Genomic DNA, 22555 nt, shown 5'->3' with positions numbered 1-22555 from the left:
TCACAAGTTACCCATCAGGTCCCTGGACTTCTCAATGCGGGGTAAGAAAATCCCATGTTTGCCCAGACTAATCTACAGAAAAGGCAAAAATGCCTTCCCAGAAACCTGTTTCTCCATAAGGAGTGGAGAGGGAGAATTACTAAAGGCAGAGTGGACCCCAAATAAAGCAAGGGCTTCAAAGTCTTCTCTTGAGTGCACAGAGCTTAAGTCTTAATGCTGTATCACAATGGTAACCAGACTTTTTGGTCCCAGCCACACAGGAATGGGACTCAATTCCTCCACACAGGACCAGTCTGGCTGAGTCCTGATCCAGCCATGTGGGGCTTGGAAATTCAGCAATGGGGAAAAGGTGGCAGTGTTAACTTCCATCACTTCCCACCACCAAATTTCCAGAGCTGTGGGGAGCACTGTGGGTCAGATTACATGGCTCTATCTAGTCAGTCAGAAAAAAGTCCATGGTGAGATGAAGAGGGAGAGAAGGAAATAATCCTTAAGAGAGGCCAGACAAACTTTCCCCGCAGAAGCTAGAAACAGGGCATTTGCTGAAACTAATCTCTTGTGTGGTATGGCTTGAAATATGCATTAGTATTCCTTGTTTGCAATATTAGCAGTTCCACTGTTAACAAAATATCTAAGTTGCGAGAGAGTGAAAATGAAATTACATGAAATAGTACTATAACAATGTTATCAAATAAAAATGAATGTGATGTGCTCACCCAAGACTTCTCACAAGCTTTGCAAATTCCAGGAGACAAGTGTTTGAAGGAAGACGGAGCTGTCCTTCAGCCAAAGCTAGACAGCAGTCTTCAAATGTGTAGTCTGTCACTGGAACTCCTAAGGCCCTTTAAAAAATAAAAAAAGAAATTCTGATATAGCACGTGTGATATCCTTTCACACCCTCCCCACAAATCCACACTATTGTAGTTCTGTACAGCATTAAAATGTTATAATAAATCACCTTCTATATCAAAGCAAAAAAAAAAAAAAAAGGAGCAGCCAAGAAAAGTGTAAGCACAAGAAAGGGGTTAAAAAAATACATTCTTTGCAAAGACAGGTCAAAGAAAGCCACAAAAAAGAATGTTAAATAAAATATGAAATCTGAACTTCCTCAATCATGACAGTAGAAAAAGAAATACTGGACTACTTTTATACACTTTCCATTCTTTAAGCATGTTGGTAGATAAAAAAACAAAAGCAAAACAGTGGATGAAAGCTTAAATAGAATAAAATAAAATAAACCTTTAAAAGGTAACATCCTTATTTACTTTGGAACATAACAATAAAACCATTTTGAAATTACTCACAAAACAACTGTACAAGTAGAACAACAATTACCTTAAGACGGTGTTAAAACTGTAGTTTACAGAACATCTTTTCCCAAAGATAAACAATATACAGTGAGAGAGATTATAGAATACAAATTACAAAAACAAGTGCAAAAGCTTGTTTGAACTTCCTACTAGTTAGGTTAGGGCCAAAAGAAAAAAAAAAAAAAAAAAAACCAGAAAATTAGAAGACCCTTATTTCAAAATAAATGCATTAAAAACTTTTTTGCTTCAGTTAGAGCTTGACCCTGTGAAGGTATCAAGAAGGGGTTTAAGCTACAATAGACCCCCAATTTATGTGATTCCGACTTATGCATGTCTCACATTTACACAATTTTTTATTAGGGTTCGGACTGGAAAATGCTCCTTAAAATGCGCGTCATTCGTGTATACATGCAAATGCTCACGAGATTTGCATATATACATGAACGCCTCACAAGATTTGCAGACAGGATCAAGCAGAGCTGTGCTGCCACTGTGGTAGTAGCATCTCAAGGTGCATAGGTGAGACACTAGATGCGCATCCTAAAAGCGATTCCACTGAGAAAAGAGGGAAAAAAGCTATGACTGAGGTATGCAACCCCTCACTAGTCTATTTTTTCCTATACGGAAAGTCACCCCAACATATGCAACTTCGACTTACACGAAATTTCCCCAAAACGCAATACTCATGTAAATTGGGGTTCTACTGTACTGTAATTGTTGACACTGCCCCATAAAACCCTGGATCTTGGGGGTCCTCAGCCCAATCCCCTGGACTGAAGTCAATACAGATCTTTCACACATTTGGGGAAAAAATGAAGCAGCCCACACAGGACCCTCAGTTCCCCTTTCCAGTCTCCTGCTGTCAAAGTACCATATCATATAATCTCTTTATGGATGGATCAAGCTACTCAATAGGGCTGTGCGAAATTTTGCCGTCAGTTTTGTTTCGATGCTGTTTCGACTCATTTCAAGACTGAAACAGTGAAATAGAAACAAAACAAATATTTGTCGAAACAGCCACAAAACAAAACGAGGCAAGTCGAAATGTTTTGACTTTCGAAGCTGAAGCTGGGCTTGCCTTCAATGCCTGCAGGGAAAGAGAAATTGAAGTAAGGAGAGGGAAGGGGAAGCGGGGAAGGAGTGCTTTCATTATTGACTGTGTAGCTGGCCAGTGACTGGCAACCTTCCCTGGGGTCCCTTCCAACCCCAGGGCTCTGGGGGAGGGATGGAAAAATGGCAAAGAAGGCAGCATTGTTTAAACTGCCCTGCTTGGTTTCTGCCTTGGTGTCAGTTAGTGAGCTGTCTGTGTTCCAGCAGCTCAGCATCAGACAACTACAGCTAGCAGCAGCACTGATCTTCTAAAGGATTCCCTACTTGCTACTTCCCTAGCAGGCCTGCAGTTTTCACCCTGCTCTGCCCCAAGACAGACAGTCCCACAAGCACCCACGTCACAAGTTTTGCCTGTCAGCGGCTAGAGGTGCAGGGCCCCAGAAGCCCCTGCACCTATCTCCTTGACAGCTGGCAGGCTTCATGGCCTCAGCAGGGGATATCATGCCTGCAGCTTTCACCCTGCTGCGCCTTAACACGCAGTGTCACCCATGTCACGAGTTTTGCTTGTCTGCAGCTTGCGGCACAGTTTCCGCCAAACCCCTGCACCGATCTCCTTGAAACTTGGCAAGCTTTGTGGCCTCAGCAGGGGCTAGCACACCTGCAGTTTTGACCTCACTGTGGCTTAACACATACACGTGACATGAGTTTTGCTTTCAAGATTTTGGTTTGCAGTTTCCTCAACACCCCCTGCACCTATCTCCTTGAAACTTGGGAAGCTTCATGCCCTCAGAAGGGGCTATCATTCCTGCAAGTTTATTCCAAATAAGGCCATGACAAAGTTATAGTCTGTTTCAAGTTTCCCCATTATAGTCTATGGACGAAACGATGAAACTGTTTCGACAGAACGGAAAGGAATGGAACAGCAGTTTCGAATCAAAACTAAATTCAAAACAAAACGCTGCCATTTTGCACAGCACTACTACTCAATGCTACTCTAACTCCTGAAACCCATTACTCCCATCAGAAATCCAATCTAGAAGTCACTGCTCTGATGGTTAGAAAACTTCCACCAGTTACCAACCAAAACTTATTTATATATGGCTAGTTTATATTCATTTGCTCTCATGCCAATATTGCCTGTTATTTTCAATTCCATTCCCTCCTTTACAACTCTCGCCCACTCCCATGTATAAACAGAAATCATATTCTCTCTCAACCTTTGTACTTCTAGGTTAAACTTGAAAAGCAGAAATCATTTAGTTTCCTCCCAGAACAGGATGATCAAAAAATGGATAAGCCCAATAGTCCTTTTCTGCGCCTTTTCTAGCTTGAATTCAGTTTTCCTGAACATGGGTGAACAAAGCTATATACTACTCCAGATGTTTTACTAGCTTCTCGTACAAAGGCATTAATACTTCCCCCTCTGTTGGAAGCAGCTTGTGTGATGTAATTTAAGTTAGCGTCTGCCTTTTGGACCACACAGGTGGCTCATAAATCACCCTACAATAAATTGATATAGACAGGTCTCTCTACCCTAGCATTTCCAACTGCTGGGCTCCCTGTTTAACAGAGAAATTCTTGTTATTAGTCCTTACATGCATGGCACTGGACTTTGTACTACTAAATTTAATCCTATTTCTATCACTACAGGCCCAAAAACATCTAATTCTCACACTGTTTTCAGGCATTTGAAGACTTATCAAATCCCTCACCAGTCTTCTCTTTTCCAGACTAAGTAACCATAATTCTTTCAGTCTTTCTGCATTGCCTCCCAGGTCCCCAATACTTTTTGCTGCTCTGTGCAAGACTCTTAGCAATCTGTACACATACTTCCTGGAAGTATAAGGTCCAAAACAGGACAACAGTCAAGATGAGGGCTCACCAGTGCTGAACAGAGCAGAAGAATTACTTCCCTTGATTTGCGAGCAACACTCCTGCTAACAGAGCCCAGTATGGGGATAGCTTTATTTATTTATTTATTGGTGCAATAAGAGCACACTGATTCATTCAGCTTCTGGTAAACTAACTCTAAGGTCCTTAGCTGCAATACTGCAGCCTAGCCAGTCATTTTCCAGTCTCTTTTTGTACATGAAATTATTGTGCCCTAAGGGCAGGACTTTGCGTTTTCCTTGCTGAATCTCATCTATCTACTCTTTGTCAATCTGGGTGCATCTACACAAGATGTTTACAGTGGAGTTGTCCAATTAGCTCCACAGTAAACATCTTAGTGTGTACATGTGAGGGCCTATTAGGCCACAGTAAACTAATGAACTCTGCAGCACTGCACGCATAGATGCTGATGTGGATGACTGGGGAGCGAGGGTGTTTACACCACAGTCAACTTCTCCTGGGTGCAGCATCTACATATGTGCCTAGGACTGCAGCACTTTAAGCCAGGCAGAGTAGCCCCAAGTATAGGGGCCCCAGGGAGGTGAAGTGAGGGGAAGGGAAGGAGGGTTGCCAGTCCCAGGCTCTGGGTAGTGTTGGGAGGTGGAAGGGCTGGCTGGGCCAAAAGGGTGCTAAAGCGAAGAGCTAAGCAGCAGGCAGCCCCCATACTTTAGCACCCTCAGCCCAGCCAGCCCATCACAGTCTACATGTGCATTTCAGTGCACATAAATATTCCACTGTAAGATAGTATGTTCCTTTACTGTACTACCCTATGGAGGAGTTAGTTAATTTACTGCGCCCTAATACTGCCACATGTGTAAATGGTGATGCTTTACTGTGGAGCCAATTAGTCTACTCCACAGTAAAGCACACATGTAGCTCCACCCTGAGTAACAGGAGTTAAAGTCTGTGTACTTTACAATATTTCTTGAGTCAAATGTATTTAACACTGCAACACCCTACATTTAGCTTTAAGCAGTGACCAACCAGCAGCAAAGAGAGCTGCTATGTTCGGCACCCAAGCCCCAGGTATTCAAAGGAAGGCTACTCCCACCTCTAGCAGGGAGGCAGGATGATGCTGCTGCAGCAAAAGTTGGTACTAGATTTAACTAACAATGAGCTGGCTTACACTTCCCTAGCCCTGCAGCTGCTGCCAAATTTAGGCCTTTGAATCCTCATTCGCCATATTAAAAAAAAAAAAAAAAGCTTGTGTTGTTTACAGGCCCAGGGAAAGAGTTAACCTAGCTCTTGGCAGTGACACTTCTTTGCAGTATCCTGCCCCTGGCTCTACTCTGCACAGCAGGAGGCTCAGGCTTCCCTACCTCCATTCTGACCACTCCCCCCCCCCCACAGGACACAAACTATCAGGCACACTTCTGGGCACCTCCATTTACCCTGGAATAAGAATGGAAACATAAAACAACTATAGCAGAGGAGATGACCATTCTACAATGTTAAGTAGGGAGTGGAGGGAAATTTCTGTTTCTATGACCATGCTTTCAGGGAGCTGTAGCTTACTGTGAAGCTGGGTTTTTTTTTTTAAATTTCATTTCATGTCAGACTGATATCTGAGATGTTCTTCCATTTTAACTCAGTGTTTTCAAAACAAAAAAAATCTCATATATAGCTTAAACTTCAAGGAACATCCAGGTTTTTCTTATCATTTTACATAACATTTTTTCTGAAGTCCTAATACCATAACATAAGAGCAGTCATGGTAACATGCGAGGTACAGAGGAAGTCAAAGCACTTATAAGTTTTCATAGTACTTCCTCTCTGACAATCATTGCAGTTGATTAGCTGCCTCAAATAACCAAATACATTAGGAAGAAGAGTCAAGTAAATGGTGTTTTAAATGTAGGTTATATTCTATATGTTTGTCTGCACAGAGGCAAATATTGATAGCCTTCAGAACTTCTGTTTGATTCCAAAGTGAAAAATCAGGCATACTTACTCTGCCATTACCCGCCTGACATTGTTTGCATACAAAGATGGGTTCTTTCTTTCCTCTTCTGAAGGGATATACACAGGCAGAAACTGAAAACAGAAAACCAAATTATATCAAAATACATATACATTTGAAAACATTTGTATTATTACACTGTAGTGAAAAATATACGTAGCAGTCCTGCTCAGAATAAAATTAAAGCAGTAGTGTGGGAAGACAGCAATTTAAAAACCAAGATTTAGAAAACCTGATGTAATACACACTTAAAGCCACATCATAAGCTACAGCTGTCCATAATGGTATGGCTCTGTTCCTGCCCTCAGTAACACAGATTAGCTTCAACTCTTTTATTGACATGGGGTCTACCTATGTGTACTACAAATACCTTCTCCACTGCTCCTAGTGTAGCAGAAGAGAGAATGACCAAACTTCTACATCAGCCCATTAAGCCTTCCTGCCCCTCTGGACACTTCAACTCAGGGTCACCTGAAGAGTGACTCCTTAACCACAGTACAAGGCGAGCAGTGCAAAGATGAACTGTAAACATCCTTTGCACAAGGTGCCTAGCATGTTACACGCCCTTCAGTTATACACAAGGACGTGGTGCAAGATCTTTAGATAACAAGAAATATAACTAAAAGACTTTGTGAAAAGTAATCAAGGGGTGTCCCTTATGAAGCTATACAGAAGATGCACCTTAATGTATTTTCATAACAAAATGTTACCCTTTGCTCCATAGTTTGTATATTCAGTGCAGGGAATTCATTCGTCTATGGGTAGCAGAAAAAGTGTGGTAGGGCAAGGAGATGAAATGCTTTCTAGTTGAGTAATTCCAAATCGGACTCCATTGTCACTTTTTATAACTCAGCAGAATTCTGAATGTCTGCTTCCCATATTTTCTCTCACATACTCCCTTCCTCCACATGTACAGAATACACTAGAAGATGAGTTGGGCTGAAGCAGTTAAATGTAGTTAAGCCCTGAAAAAGCAAATTGCAGATGCACAATATCTTTCTGAAGTATTTCTAAGTTTCTGCAACCTTACTGCTCAACTCTTCTAGTCACTACCCTGTTTGCAGCATACATCACAAGTTAAATGCAATTTATACAGAAAACAAGTATTAAACTGCTCATACTTATACAGCAATATTTTTTTTCCTCCCAGGTAACTGCCTAATCTCAACTGGCCAGAGGAAAGGGGTGTTTCTGGCTTGAGATACAGCTAAAACAACACACATGATAAAGCTTTAGACTGTCAAAGATCTTATCTTGGGCAGTTATGCCAGTGAATTTTTTTTTTTTTTTTTAAACAAAATGAAGACTAAAAAACAGCATGAAATCCTATAAAAATCTAAGAATCCCTTTAAGAATTCTTTTTTAAAAAGCTAGCATACAAACAGTACCTGTACTGAAAATGCACAATGCAAAGTTAAGGCTGCACATGAAAACTTAACTTTCAAATTTCCCCATTCTCACATGCTTAATTGTACAACTTCTTGTTTTGACTGAGGTATTAAAAGATTCTGTATGTGCAGGAAGAAATTTTGCATTTTTTCTCCTTCCAAAGAAAAATCTTAATATTGCACATTAATCATTGATATCTGAAAATAAGGTATCCATAGCTACCAAAGCACTTGGCAACTTGAATGACAATGTATCCTTTAAATGAAAATGCACAGCAGCCACAGAGGCAGGTTAGGAATTTTTAACTTTGATTTTGGGTAAAGCTTTCAGCTAGAAAATGTATGTATACTACATGTGGATGGTATTAAGCCTGCACTAGAATAAAGTGCTGACACTGAAAGTCTCACTACATATTTTTACTGTGTGATACCATTACTCTGCATATGTAGTATATAAAAGTATTTTTCCTTTTACTGCCTGTAACAAGACAGTATCGATACTTTTATACTAACCTCAATTTCCACAGAATTGTGAAACTGACACAAGGTAAGCCATAGTATTTCCATCCTTAAAAAAAAAACAAAACAAAAACAGAATTTTTTGATTGTAGCAAAAGCAATGCACTGCATGTGAAGTTCCTCAACTAGCATTATATAGCTAAGATGCAAATTCAGAAAAAATGCATTTGGATGGCACTTTTACATGTATTACTAGTTTCTATAAACAAGTACAAAAAAAAAATTTCACATTCAACAGATAGCCAATGATATGGGAAGTCTGAAGCAGTAAAAAAGTCACATTCCTTTGGGAATGCCTCCACTGTAGTATGACTAGTATGTACACAAACCATCTAAACATAACAGAAGTAGTAAGAAAACTGTCCAGTTTCATGCATGTATGCAGTTTGGGAGGTGGCAGGGGGGAAGGGGAAGGCAGAGAGTCAAACTCATAGTTGCCTACATTTAATGTTTTAGCCCACTAAAAGAAATACATACTTATCTATCTTGCTTTCCTCCACCACATTCAAAATAAAAAACTTAAGGGAAGCAAAAAGCATGCAGTGTGCAATTTAAGGATAAAGAAACCAACTGTTTCAGATGGTGTTAGCACCCAACTCCAGAAAAGGACATAAGGACAAAACTACTACAGAATAACTTATTCTCAGAATTACTCATAGTAAGGAGTAGGCATGACCAACTCTCCTAAACTTGACTGCTTGCAGCAGGTCTTAGTTATTACAACGCCTGACCACTAGGTGCCAGGGGAGCCAAAGCTTCACTTCCACCAAAAGATCTGCAACAAAATCTGTCAGAAGTATACGAGTTACTTCTAAAATTGTAAGTTTGTGTATATTGTGGTGTGAGGAGTTCTCACTATTTACAAATCTCTTGGACTCTGAAAAGATTGTCAGCCTTCATGGAAAGGAAGCTATTTTGCCTAGTAGCAAATGCCAACACAAAAGTTTTGTGCTGTTATGCTGAGAGAAAGTGATGCTCTGAGGAAACTTCAGAAAGTGCAGAAGATGGAAGCACAAACAAACTGAGATTTTCCAGTGTAATGCACATGTGTTAACTTCAGCCTTCCTTCCTAGCTGCATTCAGGAAGATTATGGTTAATTCACTACATGCAAATTTACAGTAAGTTAATAAAACCGTATTGATCCAGGCAGGTACGGAGGCTAAGAATTAATGCGGACTTAATTCACAATAATATAATTTATTTTGTAAGTGAAATAAAATACGTTTAATAAAAGGGACCTGAATTCTAAACAAGTATCTTTGTCATTTAATGTGGTTTAACTCGAGCACATGAGTTAATCCATGCTGTGAACAGATGTAACTTATAAAACACTTCAATGGGTGAGCCATACAGACGTCCAGGCCCCGACGCATTCCAAAAGCAGCCAAAGTGCTCCACAAAAGTACCAGTTGAAATTGATATACTGTTTAAAAGTGTTTCACTTCCTGCCACATATGCATGCTTTCTGGTGCAGAACAGAGGACCCATGGATTCTCCATCAAACCCCACAGTGCTCCTCTCCTGCCCCTTTCTTCACAGAGCAGGTGAGGAAGAGATCGGGGAGAGAGAGAAGGGAGAACAATCATTCAGTGCTGTGGTCATCTGCTTCCTGCAAAAGATCAGGGAGCCGCGGCAGCAGAAAAGCACATGGGAGCTGAGGGCTGGAAAGCTGGAAAGCTAGAATCCTGGTTCTGGCAGCAGCACATGGGCAGGGGCAGGAGGGGCTTAGGATGGTGGCAGGATTCAAGGAGTGCTCTAAGCATGGGGAGCACCAGCACCCTGGTTGCTGACTGATGCCCCAGCATAACTGCTGCTGTGGTGCCAATTCTCCCTCTGGTTGCTGCTGCCTTCTCTCTTCCACCTAAGAGTGCCAGGAGCAATCAGGGTATCAAAGCCCTTAGCACTAAAGGCGTTCTCAGGGTCTGACCACTGCTGCAATATCCCTGCACTGCTGCCACCAGGATCCCAGTTCTCTAGCCCCCAAACTCTGTACACCTCTTTGCTTCAGTACAGTGTAGGCCAAAGTCATAGGAGAACACTCACAAGAACCAGCTCTGCTTCACCACCCCACAACCTCCCATTAAAAAAAAAAAAGGGGGTTGCAGCCTGGGCAGCAATGAGCTGCAGAATAGCACTGACTGGTCCACTCCCCCTCAGGAGGGGACAGAGGGAGGAGCAGAGCCACAGTTCACCACAGCATCTTGTTGTGGCTCCTGGCTGGAGAGTTCAACATTGCATGCAGCCAATGGCAACTTTGAAGATCTCTAACTTAAGGGCACAACAGGCCCAGCAGCTGAAGTGCTACTCTTTTCTTAGCCATCCAAAATATGGGTGCGAGTTTTATGCAAGGAAATTGATTCCAGCATTTCTATGAGCATTCCACACTGGGATGGAGGCATGGGGATGCTGTAACAGCTGCCAAGCCTGTGCTGTCTTTTTGGGCCCATGAAGGAGAGGCAGAGACCAGTTCTCAGCATTACTAACCCTCTCCTTCCAGCCCCAAAGTTCAGGCTTTAATCCCATCACAGCTACTGCCAAATTGGCAGCAGCATTTGAATCTTTAGCATTTCCTAAAGATGGCCAAAACATTCAAATGGCGATGCTAAGAAATGTGGAGATATGAAAGTTATATGTTGTGGGAGCAAAAGCAATCTGTCTCATCACATACAGGTGGATCATATAACAATATTGAAATAAAAATGAAACAGGAAAACAAAAACAGTCCATAAAATAATCACAGCAATAGGACAAATGCCATTTAAGCTCGCATCGCCATGGACAGAAACAAGTGGCAGAAAACAATCCTAGTTTATTTCTAGATTTTTCCAGATGAGGTTTTTTTGTTTTGTTTTTTTTTAAATGATGTGGCAATCAACAGGAATGACTCATTCATTTTATGGAATACCCTAATAACCAATAATGCCCATCTGACAGTACACTTGTAACACCAAGCTAATTTACGAAAGCAATCACAGCACACGGAAGAAGACATGATTGACTTACGCTCCTGGTCCTTGCCATGTCCATGTGATTGTGTCCTAAGAAGTGCAAAACAAATGCAATTATTTTCTCTAAGTCCTCATGAAGATAGCAATGAACCATTTTTAAAAAAGCTATTTCCGTTAGGAATAAACTGAATGCTAAACAGGAATAAGCTTACCTTTTATAAAGTTAAAAAACACAGTTCAGGTGTAATTCAGTGCTTACATACAAGAAAATTATGTTCATAGCACATTTGAAGACTCTTTGGATCCTTCAAAAGATGCCCACTTAAAAATATATACATTTAGAAAAAAGTTAATGCAATTCAGATGCTTCTTTTGTCCCATTAGATTTTTTTTTTTTAAATAGGTAACTGCCAGTAAGGGTATAAACAGAAGCATATGAAAGAAAGAATGCAAGAGGTGACCCACCGGGTCAGACCACAGGTCCATGCCACCATGAACCAAATTTCTTTTCACAGCAATGCAGTGCAGATGCTAATGGGATGAGCATTTAAGCAGGGCCTATCCCGACTGATTTGTCCCGTCCCCCTCCCTCTACAGCTTCTAACAACCAGAACGCTAAGTCTGGAGGTTGGAAAATGGAGTCTGTGTTATGAAGAACTTGAAATCTGAAAAAACAAAAAGAGCAAAGCAAATGCTGGAAAAAGATATGACATTAAAATCAATCAATCAATGTAATGAGTGGCGCACAGTTTATCATCAAAATACCTTTATTTCTAAGCAGCAAAACTGAAAAGTATTTTTACTACTACTACTGTGCAAAGGCCTTTATGGGTTGGCTACATTCTTTTTGGTTTTGCAGTAGAAGTGCACCTTGAAAAAGAATTTTAAAACAGGAGAGCATACAGTTAAAAAAACAGAAGACAATCCAAGCCTCAAAAAGGCACTGCATGAGTAGTGAGCATGAGTAGTGAGCAACCTGGGAGCAAGGTAGCAAAGACACGGTGATGGAAGGAGTGGACACAAGTGGGCATCATGTGTGTTTCAGAGGGAGGGAGATATAAGCAGTTAAATAAGATAGGACTGGGATGACCTGGAAGGAAAGACTGGAAACTTGAACTTGATGCAAAGGAGAAAGGAGGGGAGTGATGTGCTGATAAGTGTTTCAGCTCAAACAAGAAAGTTTAGAGTGCTCGTGCTTTTGAGTAGATTTGAGGGAGGTCATCATGGGTGTCAGGAGCCAAGCAAGGAATAGCAGTCCAAAACAAAGATAAGGGTCTGTAAAAAAGACTGAGCCACTGGAACAGGAAAAGGAAGTGGTATGAAGAAATAAGCTGCCTGATTTGGTAAAGACATGTATTTGTAACATAAGAAAGAGGAAGGAGTTTAAGATCAATTCTAGATTAGAAGCCTGATAGACCAGGAGGCATTACTGGAAAATGAGGGGATTAGACAGGTTTGGAAGGAAGCAAGCTTCAGTTTTCCAGAAGATGTCAGAGAGAGAGAGAACGTTAAGATTTGGAAGTTAACTTCAAAATTTTACTTCATTACACAAGAAAGTGGAAGTGAGGCTGTGGAGCCAAAGACAGTCACCCTTTATTTTGGAAGATGGACTGCAGGGATCAAAACAGAGTGGCTGACTGAAGCTTACCCAGACTCTCACTACCATATGCAAACTAAGATAAAACAGACAGTTGTGCCAGAAACAGTTATGCCAGAAAAGCAATATTTTATCTGTAGCTGATATGAGCACTGTATGTGTTTATAAAAAGCTTCCAACTCTTGCTCAGGGACAGCAGTTATTTTGTTAGAGACAAAGCACAATATGAAGATTCTGTACCTAAAAAAGTGAAACCTCTGAAAGGTTTCTCTTCCAAACAATAGAGGAGACTTAAGGAAGTACTAAGGCTAAAAGCGCTGAATTTTTTTGTTTTTAATATAGTCAGTGTTGCAATCTGGGCCCTTTAAGATTAGCAGTGGGCTGCAGAGATGGGGGTATGTATTTGAATTATTATGGAGAGTCTGAGATCTGTCTTTAGAAAACTATGGAAATCTGCAAAGCAGTGCAACAAGCAAACTGCAAGTGTAAGTTGAACATGAGATGTGCATCCACACATGCAGGCACATGTGCTTGCAGCAGCTCAAATAGTAGCAGCACAAATTTGTACTGGAGATTTGTGCCTCAGCACATGCCTAAACATGCACTTTGGGGTAAACTGTGCCACTTGAGGCAAGCTGAACCTGCCCAGCTCTGCCCGGATCTTCAGCCAGGAGGAGCTGCTGGCCCCAGCAGTATAAAAAGCTGCCCTCACGACCTCAAGACCTTCTGAGGCCCAGCCAGTTGGTATCTGGGGACACTAGCCCCTTTGTGCCAGCTGGACTACTGAAACAGCCCTAACCTGAAGAGAGGGACCCCTGTACCCTCTACCCAGTGCACCAGTCTGGAAGTGGGAGCTGCTGCCTGGCTGTTATCTGCTGCCACCTGTGACAGCATCAGCTCCCTTGGACCTGCGGCCCCATGGCTGCACACCTGCCAGACCTGGACAGGGACTGCACAGCCACCTGGGCTGTGGTGGTATGGGGACTGCAGCAAAGCCTCCTGCACCTCTGGGCCAGTAGCCCGTGGCTGCACAGATGGCCTTCAGGTGGCACTGCTATCATGTCTTCTGGTGCCCCCACTCTGCCATCTAGGCAACCCCCTGGGGCAACAGGGCCTCAACACAGAGAGGCTCTGGCTGGGTGTCAAACTGTCTCTCTGGAGGACTCAGCCTCACTACTTTTTTCAGCAGTTTTTAATTTGATACCAGGATTTCCCGGTATCAAAATCAGTGTCCGTGCTGTGCAAACATGCAGCACGGGGAACATTTTTTGGTTCCCAGAGTGCCTCAAACTGCTTTGAGACACTGCAACAGGCATGTGCTTGCTTGTATGGATGTGCCCAAGGAGGCTTCAATAACCATGAAATAGGTTGACCTGTAGCAGAATAAACAAGCGAACGAAAATAAAGTGGGGGGGGGGGAAAAACTGCACAAGAAAGGCCACAATCTTAGAATACAATGGCTTTGATTGCCTACAAAGGAGTTTTGGACCTGAACGCATGCATATACACACACACACGGATTTTGACAGGAATTAAGCCTACCTTAAATACAGCTACCATCTCTGGCAGAATAATATAGGCAAAACAAAACTGTAAAAGGTGGCAAAGGAATGTATAAAGAGAACTTAATATATTGCTATTGTTGCAAGCTCAGGGAGGTAACATGATAGCCCCTTACTTGGAATATGGATACTAACTGTCCAGAATCCAAAGAACTGAGGGATACTTAACCTACAGCAAAGAAATAAAGTGGACTCCTGAGTCTGAGCCACAAAAAGCAAGAGTTAATAAGTAGAATGGTGCAATGCCCATTCATACAGCTAGATTTCTCTCCACTTCATGCCCAAAAACAACTGCATCAAAATGTAATCCCCCTGTTCCTAAAGAAATTGGACCCATGAGAGAGACACACAGCTGACATTAGAAGCCTTAAGGAAAGGACTTCCAGACAAGTCAGCAACAATTAAGAAACTCTCCAAAACAATCAGAATCAGACTTACTGCGTCATTTCTGACTGTTTCAGTCTACTGCAAAGCACCAATTCAAGAACTAGGTACAGGACTAGAGATTTATAACATACTTATCCAGAGCTCTGGGTTCCATAAGAGCTGCCCACCCTCCCTGGTGGTGGGAGGAAGGGGCAGTATGGAAGGAGGTGGCAGGGCGTAATGCTCATGGAACCCAAAGGTCATTCCACCGTTCAGTTTGGAAGTCAGGGTTCTAGACTACAGGAGGCAAAAGAGGCTGATTAGCTGAAGCCCATGGCAGGCTTGCACTGCTCTATAAAACGTTAGAATAGGGCTTTGTTCTTAAATACAAATCTCTTATGCCTTAATTAGAACATCTATTCCTGAAAGTATAATTATGAGGAGTTGCTGCCCCCACAGGGAGCTCTCAGGAGGCCTAGAGAGGGCTGGAACCAAGGACTATAGAAAAGTAAATCCATCAAGAATGAAGCAGAAAACATTTGAGGCCAAAGCAATAAACCTTCACGTTTCCTGCTCCTGCCTAGCTATTCGAGGTCCAACTCCTCACAGCTCCACGAGTATGTGCCAGCCTAGCCAACACAACACACAAGCTCCAAATCCTATCCTTCCCCACCTACTCTGCATCTCTTCTCTAGTTTCACCCTACCTTCCCAATCTAACCTAACATTAATCTATAATAGCAATTTCTTTCCTTCTCCACTCCTTTTTGGTTTCTGAAGCTTATTTGCAGAAAAGGCTTAGAGATTATATGGTTTACCAAGATGGTGGATCTACAGGAGGAGTAAATGCTAATGACCCAACTGATGGAACTGAATAATTTCGAGGACATACAGGGAAGTACTTGCACACATATAGCCACACAGATGTGATGTCACATCCATATATGAAAGAATGATTGCTCATCCAGAAGAAAGGATTAGGACAATGCATCATCATCTACAATTCTCAACATTTCTAGACTTAAAAAGGTCCTCTTGCAGTTATGGAATTTGTAATGGGCAAGGGAAAAGGTTTTTTCCTACCCCACACCAGTCATTTTTTATTTAATTTTAGGTCACAAAATAGAATCATAGAAAATTAAGGTTGGAAGAGACCTCAGGAGGTCATCTAGTCCAATCCCCTGCTCAAACAGGACAATCAACAATTAGATCATCCCAGCCAAAGCTTTGTCTACCCAGGTCTTAAAAACCTCCAAGGATGAAGACTCTACAACCTCTCTGGGAAACCTGCCCCAGTGCTTACTACTCTTCTAGCGAGAAAGTTCTTCCTAATATCCAACCTAAACTTCCTTTGTGGCAACTTGAAAACATTCCTCTTTGTTTTGTCATCTGCCACCACTGAGGACAGTCTAGCTCCTTTGTCTTGGAAACCACGATTCAGGTAATTGAAGGCTGCTATTACATCTCCTCTTCTCCAGACTAGATAAGCCCAGTTTCCTCAGCCTCTCCTCACAAGTCACGTGCTCAGCCCCCTAACCATTTTTGTTGCCTTCCACTGGACTCTCTCCAATTTTTCTATATCCTTTCTGTAGTGGGAGGCCCAAAACTGGACACAGTACTCCAGATGTGGCCTCACCAGTGCCAAATAGAGGAGAATAATTACTTCCCTTGATCCGCTGGCAATATTCTTAATGCAACCAGGTATACCGTTAGCCTTCTTTACAACAAGGGCATACTGTTGGCTCACACTCTTAGATCTTGTTTGAAATTTGTAGGAGCAGAAGCAATCTCCAATATGTTTTTGTAGCTTAAAGCAGAGCACTCAATGTGTGGGTCATGGGCCAGATGCTGCCCCCCACAGCATGCTATTCAGCCTGTGGGACACAGGCCTGTGGGGAGCCCTGTGGGCCATGGCTGCCTTCTATGCCCAACCTAGCACATGGGACTGGGCAGAGGTGCTGCAGGGCCTACAGAGCCTAGTCCCCACACACAGGACCAGGCAGGGCCCTGATCCCAGTGGCCAAGGGTGGCACAGGGCCCTGGCACCTAATCCAGCCTGCAGATGCGTCTCATGCACACCCCTAATCTAACCCATGCTGGTTAATTTGACTTTAATTTTACCTTCAGACACTTTTATACATGCTCCAGGGATGAGGGAGGAGTGACGCTCCTTCATTCCTAATGAAGTGATAATTAGAGCTGCTCCAAGATTTGTTGTGCATTTCAAAGAGATTTACAATCTTCAGACAGGCTGCATAAAGAAATCTACTGTTCAAGACATCAGGCTGAAGACTTTATGCAGTATTCATCTCAAAAGATGTCAAATAAACATGCTGTTACATGTCCTAGGGTGTAATTGCAACTGACCTGGATACTTTTAAAAAAACTGCTCTTGGCTCTATCTACCAAAAATTGTTGAGGAATTAAAGTATTCTCTCCTCACCACACTAACTAAATGAAATCCCCACCCCCACCTAAAACCCTCAATTTTACAGACTGGAGATTGCCTTAGAAGATTTTTCCTAATACTTTAAGTGGATAGAGGGAATTTTTTCAGGAGAGGGAAAGAGCAAGAGCAAAAAGTAAAGCAAGTTGATTTAAAAAAAAAAATTAAAATCAGCAATTAACCTACACCTGTTTCCTGCTGGGCTTTTGTCTACAAAAAGCCAACAAAAAAACCAATGGCAAGTGTGCGCTCTAAGTTAAACAATTTGATGGCAAAGCAGCAAACTCCATAGCCAAAATTAAAAAAAAAAAAAAAATTGAGAAAGCAACTGAACTTACCAGTTTGTTAGGATACCGTAAAACTACTGGCTGTACAGGAACTCCAGGGATAAATGCACCTGGAAGGCATATGCATATCATTATTTTTTTGCATAAAATTTCTTTACTACAGTAAACTGTTCACTTCCAAAAAACTGTGAAAAATGGTTATTTTTTTCAGTCTTTCATGAAGAACAGTTAGAATTCACCACATGACAAAGGAAAAAAAGCAAAAGTAAGTAGCCAATAATAATTCCTTCGAAAAAGTTATTTTAAAAAGACAATATATGTCCAAAAGTATAAACACTGTGGTCACTTATAAAGGAAATATAAACAATTAACAGATTGCAAAAAAAATGCTAAATCTTTCACTATCAACTTAAATGCAAATAATCAAGTACAAAAGAAACATTTTATCACATCCCACTCTCTCAAATTTGACATCAGGATTATTGATTTTTTTGGGGCGGGCAGCGCATGCTGCTGCCATGTGTGCCGCCCTGCTTTTTTCTGGCCTGGGTTTCTTTGACCCCAGGATCTCCTGGGGTCAAAAACAACCCTCCCCCCACCCCATTGCAAGGTAGCAGCATGAGAAACGCTGGCATGTGCATCAAGTGGCACCACAAATGGGCCTGTGGCACCACATACCGCAAGTCTGCACTTGTCTGGACACAATCAAGGAAGCTAAAGAGCACTGTTCCTAGAACTGGTCTTCTTGCTGCTGTCCATTCACCTAGCTGCTGACATACCATGGCTAGGGTAACAAGTCAAAAAGGTTTGATGCACTAACAAGCCCTTCTAGACTGATGTAGTTTGTGTCTGCAAAACACCACTTGGTTATTAATTCCTAATGGTTTCACAAACAAAAAGTTATCCTGGGAAAAGCACTTTCATGCTGCTATAACTGTTGAAGTACGGCATTTTGCCAAAGAAAGGTCAGAAAACAGAGGATCATCCTCTTAACTAGTACTGCTATACTGGAAGAAGTTTCTGGGGCAGACCTGGCCCAGATCTGTTGAGTACCTCTCAACAGATGTGTGTAGGTGCCTCTAGTTGGAAAGTGACAGTCAGCTACATATTATTTAGCAGTAGGTGTTACAGCACCCTCACACTGAATACTTATGCTTTTGGTAGTTCATGCTGCTCTATCATGAAGGATACAAAAATTCAGCGAGAGAAACTGTTCACAGTTCAGAAACAAAGGAAAAATACTATCTGAATTGGATTCAAAGTGCATAATTGTAAAAACATAGTCCAGCTACGGCAGTGATTCCCAACTTTCTTTGGTCACTGGGCACCAAAACTGAACAAATAAGGTGTTGCAAGCAATGCTTTTTCTCTCTGCATCAACTCTGCTTTCAGACACAGGAAATTAAAATGTGGTAAAACTATGCCATAGTGATCTATAGCATTAGAAAAATTCCACTTCAATCCCAGCCCTTCACAAGGCTTTTTCATTCACACCTTTCAGTAGCAAGCCAATTACAATGCAAACAATACATTTAAAATGCTAAAGCAATGAGAGCATGCTGTAAAAGAAAATGAAAAATACCTACCAGGCTTGAAGGTAATTAAACAGGATCTGTTTGTGCAAGTGCCTTCAGGGAATATTATTATCTTGGAGTAAAAACAAAGTTCACTTTTATGAAATATAACTATTCCATGTGGATTTATTTATAAATATTTACATCTTTAAAGACAAAATTTTAAAATTCTTCATATAATTAACTATAATAATTTCAGGGGGGGGATTGAGTTAAGATTCTTTTTCAATCCACGTAAAGTTGTTTATTTTCATATTCAAACGGAACACCAGAGAACTCTGTTCTACAACCCTTCTTATGGGTTGTAAAACTAGATTCAAATACAAAATGTAAAAAAAAAAAAAAAAAAAAAAAAAAAAAAAAATAATGAATTCAGTTCTCTTTCAGCTTCTTCAAAACACGTGCGCCTAAAGACCTAGTTTCACAAAAAATAAAAAAACTGCCACAAACTAATTAAGATCCCTCTCTCTCAGATTGGAAAGAGAAAAAAATAGTCTCGCCCCCGCAAACTAACTACCTGGTAGTTATTTAGATACCACCATTGCAGAGACCCTAGAACACCTAAATGAATATTTTAACAAGAAAAAAGAAGATTCTTAAGACTTAACTGAATTATCAGCAGAGGGAAGAGAAGGTTAGATTCCAAGTAGACTCCAGTCAGAAAAAGAGAAACAGGAAAGATACTGAGGGCTCATATCCCCAAATCCAAACTGCTGAATTCAAGGGAAATGAATGCGCACTGCCAGTGAACAGACAAGACTAGGCCTCAGGAGAGCTGGGTTCTACTTCCAGCACTGCTCCTGGCCTTCTAAGTAACTCTGAACATGTTACTTTGCTCTTTACTCAGTTTCCTCTTCTTTAAAGCATCGGTAATACAGACTTCCTCTGCAGCACTGCAAGTTCCTTTGATAAAAGTCCCTAGGTAAGGACAAGACATTGTTCCACTCCATTACTCTAAATGGGTCAATGACCACATAATTACATAGTAGTCCCATCCATATCACAAGAACAGGTTCTAACAGGTTTCCAAATTGCAGTATAATATACATGCTTTCAGAAAGTTTAGACTTGCATCACAGAGCCTGAAGTATCCCTCCTTTCCTATTTCTCTCCCCAAAGCAAACTGCGTGGGCCTCCCTGAGGAGGGAGAGGGAGCAGGAGCCTGGAGATCCTGGCTACAAGGAACAATGGGAGAGCAGCACCCAGGAGGGAGCCCCACAGGCCATAAGCTAAGGGCTCGTGAGTCGCATGCAGTCCATGGGCAGCCAACTGGACAGCCCCAGCGTGCTGAATTATAACACTGGATATATCAAGTGTCAAACACCTCAATCATTCATTCTTAACAATATTTAAATTTTAACAGTATCACTCCAGTGGAAATGATCTCCAAATGCTAAACACATCACAACAGAACTACAGATGAGGCTAGAAATTCATCATGCAAGTAAGGATTTTAAGTTCCGTATCTCAGGGAGAAAAGCATAAGAGGATTAGGGCGATAGGGAAGAGTTGGAAACAGGACAGACTAAACTGCTATCAATAAATACCAAATATACTGTGTCACAGAAGAACCACAAGGTACCTGGGGCCATTTGCCTGACTGAGCACGTCTCTTTATCTCTTCAACTGTTTTCCTGCGAGAATCCTGGTCTGACCGAGACACAAATACCGGCCGGCAGTATTTAATTAGAGCTGAAAAGAAAAGAAAATTACATGCATGTTTTCATTATAACTTGCTTTCACTGCTGCTTTGTGGTATCACCTCACAGGCACCCTTTTGAACATGAACCTTTCTTACAAAGAAATAACTAGTCTAATTCAATCATCTTACAAAAACATTTTTTCAGCTAAATAATGGCAATTCCTTGACCCATTTTCATTACCTAGATTGAGAAATAAAAGGACAAAAAAAATAGCAAAAAGTTCAATGAATGGATGGAGACTATACATGTAACTTTAAATGTAACTGTGTCTCTTTAATGTAAGTATATTTTTCTGCAGGAAATAAAAAGTTTGACCATCAAGACAGCTATATTATTTCCTCTTGTAACAAATCTTCTTGGCAGGGATTCCAATGAAGAGAATCTGTGCGAGGACCTCCTTGTAGAGACCTTCCCCACAATCCCCCTGGATAAGATTTTTTTTCCTTGTAAAGTAGGACACAAGGCAAATCCCAAACTTGACCTATGGAGATGCCTTAAGACATGGGGAGGCTAACTGCTTTTACAAAAACATTGCAAGTTTAGCTCCACGAGTGACTGGTGCCTCCTCATCTGGCAGGGCACCCGCAGAAGCCACCAACCCTGGTAGGAGGGTAACCAGCCCTACCAACAGCATCAGTGTTGGCTGTCGGGGCGGGGGGGGGAAAAAGGGGAGGGAGGCCCATGGACCCCCTACCAGTCACCCATGTTTAGCACTGCTGAAACTGCACTGCCCAGCACTCCCCACAGATAAATCTTATCTTTTCTAAAGAGTTTCCAGAGTCATAAAATGCAATTCATCTCCTTATTCAATGGAAAAGGGTTTCCCGATATTAACAGTATTTCTCTCATGCATCTCTACCCCATAAACTATAATTTATGCTAGGCAGAGTGCATATATATATAATTATGTTTCCTGAGAGATGAAGGCCAAGTTCTACAAAGGCACTGAATTAGGACTGGAGAATGAAATGCTTAAGTCAAACAACAGTACAGTCTACAAAATCCCCCTACTAATGGCTTCAGCAACTTAAATTCCCCAATAAAACTCCCTAGACAAAGACAGTGCTGGTCCTGCACAGGCTCAGAACTGACACCACCTTAGCTGGGCTGAACTGAGTCGAGATTCACAAACTAGGTATCCCTAGACCTACATCCCTTGCAGGAGGACTATTTAACAGGCATGCTTTCAGCATGACTGATGCATACAGATAATTTAAAAAGGAGAGCAATCTAGTGATCTGTACCTAAATAGATAACTTAACTATCCAAGATGACCTCTACCTGACTCAAGAAGTCTATGAGCCAATGAGAGGCAAAGTGCTGCTCAACCTGGTACTGGCTACTGGGGGTGACCTAATCAGCGACCTAGTGATCAATGGGAAGCTGGGTGACATCGACCATGAGCTGATCACCTTCACCATCCGTCATAAAGCTGGCAAGTCAGTTAGCAACACGGAAGACCTTGACTTCAGGAAAGCTGACTTTGACAAGCTCAGAAGGCTCGTCAGTGAGGCCCTAAGGAACCATGACCCCAGGAGGAGGGGAGTTCAAGAAGAGTGGTTGCTCCCCAAGGGAGCGATCCTCAGTGCACAAGCTAATTCTATTCCATCTCGGAGGAAGGCAGCAAGAGGGCACAGCAGCCCCCCCTGGCTCTCCAGGGACCTAGCAGACCTCCTGAGGCTAAAAAGGAAGGCCTACAAAGGATGGGATTCACCTCCAAGGAGTATTTTTCTGCACTAGCCTGGTCCTGCAGGGAGCAAACCAGGAAAGCCAAGGCTGCAACTGAACTCCAACTAGCTTCTAGCATCAAGGACAATAAAAAGTCCTTTTTCAGATATGTGGGGAGCCAGAGGAAAAGCAAGGTCAACATTGAACCCCTGCTGAACCAGATGGGGCAACTGACAACTGACGCCCAGGAAAAAGCCAACCTATTAAATGGGTACTTTGCATCGGTC

General features: G+C 41.8%; 1 protein-coding gene across 2 annotated transcripts in view; it reads right to left on the bottom strand.

Moving 5' to 3' along the window:
* Positions 1–22555, bottom strand: part of LPCAT1 (lysophosphatidylcholine acyltransferase 1) — a 71600-nt gene that overhangs the window by 28860 nt on the left and 20185 nt on the right. For both annotated transcript variants that reach the window (XM_019540302.1, XM_019540310.1), the window contains exons 4-10: positions 20480–20589; positions 18910–18970; positions 17375–17433; positions 11122–11156; positions 8112–8166; positions 6202–6284; positions 717–842 (exon numbers count right to left, since the gene is read on the bottom strand). In XM_019540302.1, coding sequence (XP_019395847.1) covers positions 717–842; positions 6202–6284; positions 8112–8166; positions 11122–11156; positions 17375–17433; positions 18910–18970; positions 20480–20589 — 529 coding nt within the window. The remainder of the gene's footprint in view (positions 1–716; positions 843–6201; positions 6285–8111; positions 8167–11121; positions 11157–17374; positions 17434–18909; positions 18971–20479; positions 20590–22555) is intronic.

The sequence above is a fragment of the Crocodylus porosus genome, unplaced genomic scaffold (assembly GCF_001723895.1).
Source record: "Crocodylus porosus isolate Cpor-Errol unplaced genomic scaffold, CroPor_comp1, whole genome shotgun sequence".
In the NCBI taxonomy this organism is placed as follows: Eukaryota; Metazoa; Chordata; order Crocodylia; family Crocodylidae; genus Crocodylus; species Crocodylus porosus.
The sequence above is the reverse complement of the archived record's forward strand: the minus strand, read 5'-3'. Positions and strand labels throughout refer to the sequence as shown.